We start from the raw sequence: 9,279 nt of genomic DNA, 5'->3' as shown, positions 1-9,279 counted from the left end.
CGCCAACTGGGGAGTGAAGCTTTCGCCATAGATCTGGAAGATAATTTCCACCATGCCAAGAATTTACGCTGGCTGGCAATGTCACAGGTACGGAGAACACTTTCGAGTGACTAAATGTTTCAGATGCCTAAAATTTGGGCATACAACTCATTGTTGTTCACAGACGGAAACTACATACACACACCACTTGTTCACATTTTGTATGGGTGGTTTCCACTGTACAAAGACTGCCTGAAGAAGGAAATAACATATGCATCCCCAAATCGCAAAACTAACAAAATGGACTCTACGCACTCTACCGTGACCCAAATTGTCCCAATTCCAAAACGCAAAGCTTCACCTCAAACAACAAACGGATTATGGCTACACACCTTAATAAAAATCCAAACAGAGAGATGTAGTTCATTAAGCACAATGCGCAAAGGGCACGACTTTTCGCTGACCAATTGAAGGAAAAAGAGGATGAAGAAAGCATTGCTATTTTGCTTTTAAAGGAGCCATATGTATATTCACGGCCTATTGTTTGTTATCTTATCACATATAAGATCGTTAAATTGGCAGGTGACATCCCAAAAGCAGCAATCGAATAGTGATACCACAGTCACAAAAATAAATTAATTTTTCTCTCCATTGGCCACTTGTGCCCAGATCATTTGTAAACTGGGCCCATTTTATCTGATCTCCATGTACACAAGGTCAAGTGAAGATATTACACCTATTGACCAATACCTGCAGATAGTCTCTAGCACCCTCGACGACCATTAAATAATAGTCTCAATCGATGCCAACTGTCACTCAAGGCTATGGCACAGCTTAAACCCCTATTCTGACAGAACCTGCGCGGGCTAACCAAATACAAAGAAATATTTGGGCAAACCAAATACAAAGAAATATCATATCCCATCTCCAGGGCTGTCCGCAAAGGTCCGCCTTAGCTCTCAGTGTTCTGGACAGTTGTCCTGGATGAACACCTAAATCTGGAAGTAGACGACTCCACCATCCTAGCACATGCCGATGATATCATTGTGCTATTTGAAGCCGACAGCAGAGCACAACTAGAAGCCAAATCCAGACGTGGTCGCATCTTCATAAATTAGGAATTTCTCGCGAAAAAATGCAGGCTCTTCTGATTAAAGGAACCCTGAGTCACAGAATATCACCAACTGTACACCTTGATAACCAAATAACCGATTAAATTGTTAAAGAATCTCAAGTTTCTCGGCGTGATCGTTGATGACAAAATTATATTTTATCCTCACCTTGTCCACCTGGCTCGAAAGTTAAGAAAATATACCACCTTAATTGCTAGGATTTCCAAATGCGATTGGGGAGTAAAGCGCCATACCTTGGCCCCCATCTATAAGACTATCTTCATTCCGGCACTATGCTACGGTGCTGTGTGTATTATGTGTGCTCTTTTGTTGCGTTCTAGTCACTTGACTTCCCCAGAAGCATCACTCACCTGGAAAGATGATTTTGGGGACTCGTCCACACCATGGGAAATTGGCCCAGTCCAAATAAAGCTCGTACTGTCTTAATTTGAGACTCTGACCAACCTGATGAAGCCAAACGGTGGGCCAGATTCCTCTGGGAGTCCACTTCAGAGAAAAATAAAAAGGAAAGAAAGTAATAGAGAACAATAAATTAATAAATTAGAAATACAGCCCTGGAGCTGTAGAAAACTGGATCTCCAGTTTTCTTCAGCTCCACATGCACATAAATATGTATCATGTAGTCCCAGTTGGAATAATCGTTCATTGAGAGACCCAGGTCCTGTTATAATATACGAAGTTTCCATTCCCATAGAAAACCATGTTCTTGTTGACTTGTTCTTGTAACTTGTGGTATAAAACTTCTTATTACGGCTCCCGTTGAGGAACTGACCTATGTAAGCTGCCATAGATTAATCATTTCATTCCAATATTTTTTCTTCTCTGTCTTTGGATTGGCCTGTAAATTAAGCTGTATATTGAGATATATAGTTGGTATCTTCCTTTTAATCCGTAATATAATCCTCGATAAGTAACATATAAATCCAGTGGCATAGTTCCAGCTAATACTGAGGATGAAAGCTTAACTTATTGTCCATCAGAATTCCTAAATATTTATTTTCTTTTACTAATGCTAGCTGTATTTGATTAATTTTAATTTGTGGTGATCTTCTGTGATCTAGTTGAGTCTTAACAATCATATTTTTTGTTTTACTATGATTTATTATAAATTTGTTATTAATAGACCACTGGAAGAGATCATTAAGGATGTAATTAGCAGTTTGCTCGATGTCTACCCTTGATCTACCTCGAACGATGATCGTGAGTTCATCCGCAAAAGCTATAGTTCTACAACAATCAAGATTTCTTTAAAGTAATTGATTTAGCATCATGTTACATTGTAAAGGGCCCAACACCGATCCCTGAGGGGCACCTGTCTTTTTAGACTATGATGTTGTGACTTCACTATTATGAATTTGTCCGAGAACTAATTTCTGTATAACAAGTATAACTGACAAGGGCAATCCAATTTTCTTAGGTGGTCAAGGACCCACAGAGGGAGTCCTCAATCTCCTTAATGGCTCCCTCAAAGTCCACATATATTGCCAATTCATACTTTGCACTAGAACTCTGTATATGAGAGACAAAATCAACAAGTGCATCCTCACATGATCCACCTGCTTAAACCCATATTGTTTATCAGAAATCTTGTTTTTAATCTTCTAACATTTGTGTTGTTCTTAGGACCATTAAACGCTCTAATATTTTTCCCTAATTAATCAGAAGTCCTATTGGTCGGTATGACTTTGGATGGTTGAATTGAAAGAACTTTAATATAAAAATATTTTCGATTGTGTCTATTCCAGGACATTTATTAATATTAATCTTGTGAAGAACTTTCTATTCGTCTGTAGTAAAGGGTTCAGATGGGTCGTCATATAAACTTGAGTTATACTGATTAACCGGATGTACATAAGTAACTAAACAGCAGAATAATACAGCAGCGCCCTCTTTTCCGGCTTAGGTGGTGTTAGTTCTTAGTAGCGACACCAGATGGTGCCAGTATATACTGCTCAGCCATCTTCGACCTTGGGGAAGCGACTTTATTATATCTATTAATCCTGGCCAAGTCACCTTCTTGCTTCTACCGTTTGTTGCTGATAAGTACTTCTACCGTACTTATCAGCAACAAAGTTTTTAATTATGATGATTTGTTACTATTAAACTAAGTCAGACAATGTTCAACTCACATGGAATCGAACCTTGGTCTATTACAATAATAGCACAGTATTATAACCACTGAACCAAAGCGATTTATTCATTTATTTGCTTATTATAATTATTTTTAAATTCCTCAGATTCCAGTTTTTGAGTGTTTTCTTTTTTTTAGATACACCTAGGAACGCTTATACGCACACAAATAATTTTGATTGATTATTATTATTATTATCTTTATTTGAATATTAGGAAAGTATGTGAATAATAATACGTATAATACGTATTAATAACAAAAAATTACAATAATATTTTTATTTCCAAACATTGGGAAAAACAACACATAGAGTTGAATCCAGAGCGCGTAGGCCTGTTTCGTTAACACATAGAGCTTTTTATTTTTCTTTAATTTCGAATTTTTTGTTAAAGGGGCATATGCTCCCTCTACTCTGCTGTTTGTAACTGCGTGTGTTCTTCGGTTGGTTTACCTATTTTATGGATGAAAAACACCAGTTTTCAGGAGACATTCACTGCTACAATTTTCTCGGACCTCCTATAGGAGATCCGAGATTTAACAGTGGCTTAAGATTTTGCAATATGTGAGGAGAGGAAGGGTCAAAAATCCCGAAAACTGATTCAATTAAAATTAAGTCAGTTTTAGTGAGTGGTATAAGTTTCACTTTCTCGGCCATTCTAGTTTTTTTAACGCAAACCAAACTGCAATCTTACTACTTCAGACCTGACAGGAGATGGGCCACTACGGACAAGGGCCCTATCACTAAGAAATTTATGCCTGATGTAAACGCTATATTTCCCAAGTCTCCAAATTGGTTCTCTTCCGGTCTTTATCCCATTTACCTCATTGCCGGACACCAATCAATAAACCAAAACTAAATCCATGGGAATCATAGACAACCCCTTCCGCATGTTGTGAAATAGAAGGCTAAAACCATCTGGTATATACCTGTCAACGTTATGAGGACCTCCAGAGCATCCTGTTTACACGTATACAAGATATCCTTCAAGCAAATGAAGGTTCCATCACAGAAGAAAACCATTACTACGAGTTTACTAACTTTGCGCAAGCACTCTTCAACAGCCGGAACATCCAGTGCACAATAGGAATACTCCAAACATCTGATCTGAGACCTCACTTTTCTTAACTTAACTGGCCAACCGGACTTGACTTCGGGAACCTGATAAACAAGAACATTGTAACTTTCATCCCTTGACCTGACTTTTCCTGACTTAACTGGCATTGTTAAGCATGGACTTGCCCACGGACATACTACTCCTGGACTCTACTTGACTACCTCCTCGCCTACGGCAGGTACATGCTAACCTGGGTAGGGCTAAGTGTCCCTCAGGTCACTTGAATCGCCAATGGCAACCTAGAAGCAGCTGTTTTGCTGTGTGCCTTACGATCCTCCTCTTCGGGGTCCCCCCTTTCGTCTGATGAAGCTCATTGCTCCGTTGATTATCTGGGCGATGACTTTTTCTACATCCTCCATATTTCTAGCTATACCCTCCCCCTCTTGAGTACATTCTGAACTCCCCCGATTCTACCTTTTTTTTTTGTCCTCATTCAGGAAGTTCAGGCGACCGAATAAGTCAGAAAATGATGGGCAGCTTGGCTACCTCCTAGCGGTGTGTGTTGCCAGCACACACACCTAGTTCTTGTTTATGTTAGTTCTAAGAAAACGCACAATGTTATAAGTAAAAGCACAAAACAAGTGATACATCAATTCTCATAATTTTATTCTAAGAGGAAATTTTTCAGAAAATTACAAGGAAAAGTTCTTAAAAATGGGCAGTAAATTAGTCTTAAAGGACAGGTGTTTTTTTAAGTGTGTGTTGTGATTGCAGTACGAAGGTTGCCTGCTAACCTCGTGTTGTTTACAAGGTGCATTTTTAACTGTTAATGCAGTACGTTATCAAAAGAATGCAACTTAAATTTTGAAAGTAATTCTAAATTGTAGATTTACAATTCTAAATTACTGTAGGTTTTAAAATCTTTTTAGAAAGGCTACAAGGTTCTGGGATTCATTAAGAGATTTTCTTATTTGATAATGCAACATTTATTAGACATTTATTTTGACAGCCTTGCAGATATTAGAATCTGCTGTACTTATTTTGGTCAAGACTAGTACATTTTCCCAATAGTTGCAATACAGTACAAAAAGAGAGAAAAGATTACTACCATAATTAGATGATGTAACATTTTTCCACAGGAAATACAGTATGTACTTTGAAAGAATTTCTTTATATCATATATTAATCAGGCGAACCCTGATTAAACTAAAATTTCTTCCTCTTATATCACAAACTCTTAGATACAGATTACGTAGAAAATGTCCACTGCCCTACCATTAATATTCGGACACCCTTCCATCGATAGTTAGTCACGTCCAACCTAAAAACCACGTGTCAGACACAGCTAGGTCTTCCAGGAGACCGTATATACAACTCGTTCAGACTTTTAATTCATTGTGACAGCTTAGTTGTATAAATGTATCGAGATTTCTACAAACAGGCTGATGTTAGTAATTCGACTGCACTTAATTTCTAAGACTTAACAAAAGTGGATCGATAGTGCTTTTTGATGAGAGACCGGAGCTTTCTTCGATAATTAACTCTAGCAAGCAGACGTTCGTTTTTTATTGATATATATTTAGAAACTTTATGAACTTTATGTAGTTCCAAATAATCTGATCATTATGTAAACAAAAAGAACAAAAAGTATCACGACATTGAGATGTATTTTCCTACGTTTTGTATTAGACATTGGATGTGTCCTGAATGGAGCCCAAATTCTTTCTTTAACATTTAGGATGGCTTCACGGGCTCCAGCCCATGGATGAGGCCCGGTAAGTCGGTATTGGTAAGGCAAGCACGGTCCCATTAAGCATGCCCAGAACAGTTTGGGATCAGTAATGGCAAGGTGGGTCAAATTAGGTTTTGCGCCAACGAGAGAAGCTAACTCATCCATGAACGGGATCCAGTCCACTTGTATCGTGTGTCGACTCGATGCAACGTAGCGCTTTGCGTTAGCTGCGTTCTTGGCTTCAATGTCGGCCATCATAACTTCGCACGAAGGCAACGCCACCTTTTTATTCATCAAAAGTGCATACCAACGCGACTGCATTTCAACAAGAGGAAAACAGCAGCCAATCACCTGGAAGAGTCCAATTACAATAAGAGATGGATGGCGTAGCTGAGGAGGGAGAGAATACTTGTACAACGATACCTTGTTGTCTTTACATTGTATAACATCTCCAAGAAAAGGAAACTTAATGTTATATCCTGTGGCTAAAACCACTGCGTCCAATTTTGTAACTTCTTCGTCTCCTTGAAACACGATTCCATCTTTTGTGAATCTTACCACGTCTCCTTTCACTATAACCCTTCCTGTTAGGAGTGTTGTTGGCAACGTATCACTCATAGTTGGATGCTGGCTCAAAACTCTATGCCTTGGTTTCAAACCATACCCGCTGTGACTAAAATTAGCATTTAATTCCTTTTCTAGAATGGAACAAGTAAGATTTAAAGGCAGAACTTTTAAGCCGATGAAACTCAGCGCTCGTGAAACGAGATCAAAAGGCCTTCCTCCAGGTGCCGAACGACGTAATATCCAACTTCCTCTTCTGGTGCTAAGATAAACCTGAACGAAAAAGAAAAAAAAACAAAGTTAAATGTTTACGGATATATATGTTATGAATCACGTATAATCATCTAGTTCTCTAAAATATTCATAGAGTTTATATGGATGTATAGAATACCTTCTTCTAACAACCATCAAAAGTAATTTATTGTTCTTAATGTGTCTCGTGCTTTAGACTAATTTCAAACGAATAATGCAATAACATCTACAGTAGGGGTAGACTGAATCGGGTCACAGAGAGGAGTTAAAAGCAGACAGCAAGCTGTTGAGATAATCGGTCTCAAGAGAGGGTTACACATTTAATTTTGTCCCAGAAACTCGGCTTTTTAATCCAGAAAACAGTCGCACTCAATTACAGATAGAATATACTAACGCCTGATAGTATACGTTGCTTTGGTGGCATCCTGGAGTACCTGAATTTTGAATCAGATTTACTACACTCTGCAATATTGCACTTTCACATTCATCCCGAAGGTGACCTGGCCAATTTATGGATGATAATGCAACAGCGCATTGTGCCATAATCGTGCAAGAATGGTTCGGAGTACATGACATGGATTTCCACCATCTTCCCTGGCCTCCACATTCACCTTATCTTAATCCTATTGCGAATGTGTGGGATATGTTGGAGAGAGCTATTCGGCAACGAAATCCTCTTCTTTCAACTTTGTCACGCTAGCACCGACAAACTTCATTGGCGGGACGATAGTCTTCGGTCATCCGCCACACGCAGTCAACCGACAGAATGGTAGACCATTTACCGTGACCCGTCACTCCAAAGCACAACTTTCCATCGATCTATGGTAGAAGAACGCGAGCTTTACTGACGCTAGACGGCGTCTGGCATTAGTGGGAGTGATCAATGGCTTGTGGACGGCTGTACAATCATGGTAACCCATGTCATGTAGCGTTCTGCGCACGGTACTGGTGCTGGCATGTGTCCCAACCGTCTCACTGAGAGCCTGTATGTATTGCTATAAAGTCTACCTAGGTTTCCAGTGGACGATTCTTTTGTAGAATGATAAAGTATGAAAAATAAATTGAATTTCTAAACGTTGACTGCAAAATAGCGAAAAAACAAATTCCATAAAGTAGGGCGAACAAGGTTTTGAGTGACAGAAGGCAACTTGCCAAAAGAGAAATAGAAGGGAGTGGAAATTGAAGTAGAAAAGCACGTTATTCTTGTTTCCAATTTTGAAAAGGAAATCAAACCCATCACTTCATTTCAAGCTGGTATCTAAGAATATTTTACCTCGCTTGATTTGTAAATTTCCGAAGTTTGTATTCAATTTTGTATTCCAAACACTACCCTATTTCTTTTATCGATAATAAAATAATAGAATTTCATATGTATTAAAATAAATGCTCCTTCGATGTAATTTCCAATGGCTACCTCTAATTATTTTTTTAAGTTGCCAGAGTTACTTTGGCAACTTGGCAATTTATTTGCCCTCATTTCAAGGCCTTGCTGGTACAAGTGTTTTTCTACAAAACGTCATTGAAAATGGCCTTTCAGGAAGGAGTTCATGGGTTTATCTCAAATCGTGTGTTAAAGTATCTACGTCAGATGCAACAAGAAAGAAATTATTGCAATTGAAAGTGAAAATAAGTCATGTGTGCTCTTTAAAACAGGATGAATAACCTCTTTTCCCAACGTGGAGTTAGATACGAATGCTAGCAAGCCAATAGACAAATTAAACTTGCCCCTGAAGCCGTTACTAAATGAGACCAGTCCTTGGCACAGTTGGTACTGTCATTGGTCGTTGACACAGGCCGCGCAAGGTCGGACTCATGGTATTTGAATGGCATTTATATACGTAGCTTTGTGCCCTGTACGTAATCAACCGATCGTCCCATCTTGATTTTGTTTTGTGGCTCAAGAATCTGGACGATGCATACGGATACCTCCCTTTCTTTGAGCTCCAGGAACACTGCAGCACAAAGGAACTCATCACTTACATTTGTCAAATTGTGAGGAGAAAAGAACTGAGATGGACACGAAGAAAATGAGTTTTCTAAGACATTCGGCAGTCCATATCTTTATAACACTGCAGTAAAGTTGACACCAGAGTTTCATAATTATCTTCCTTTCTTCTTCCAAGAAATGCCGTGTGCAACTGCTTTAAAGGATTGGAAAGCTGGTAGTTCCTGATCCTGCAGCTGTGTTTCAAATACTTCATCTTGGTGTAGTTACTTTATTTGAATTTTGCGTCTGTTAAATTGATTGGGAAGCACTTCTCTTGGGTAGCTGAATCCATTTCCTTCTTTATCGAGAGAATTAACAAAATTATTCATTAAACCAAGCTTTTTATTCAAAGGTGGAAGAAGAACGTTTTTTTGGTTCAACCAGTCGAACATATTTTATATTACTTCCCCTGGTAAAAATTCCTCCTTCTTTTTCCACTGCTGCGT

The 9,279-nt window shown here is 38.7% G+C and overlaps 1 protein-coding gene across 1 annotated transcript in view; it reads right to left on the bottom strand.

The window, feature by feature from the left end:
* Nucleotides 1–4,791: 4,791 nt before the first annotated feature.
* Nucleotides 4,792–9,279, bottom strand: part of LOC150077166 (flavin-containing monooxygenase 5-like) — a 17,881-nt gene continuing 13,393 nt past the window's right edge. Inside the window, exon 3 of the mRNA XM_090386459.1 lies at nt 4,792–6,867. Coding sequence (XP_090242585.1) covers nt 5,896–6,867 — 972 coding nt within the window. The 3' untranslated portion in view covers nt 4,792–5,895. The remainder of the gene's footprint in view (nt 6,868–9,279) is intronic.

Source organism: Mastigoproctus giganteus, chromosome 12 (assembly GCF_048544385.1).
Source record: "Mastigoproctus giganteus isolate SK-2022 chromosome 12, ASM4854438v1, whole genome shotgun sequence".
In the NCBI taxonomy this organism is placed as follows: domain Eukaryota; kingdom Metazoa; phylum Arthropoda; class Arachnida; order Uropygi; family Thelyphonidae; genus Mastigoproctus; species Mastigoproctus giganteus.
The sequence above is the reverse complement of the archived record's forward strand: the minus strand, read 5'-3'. Positions and strand labels throughout refer to the sequence as shown.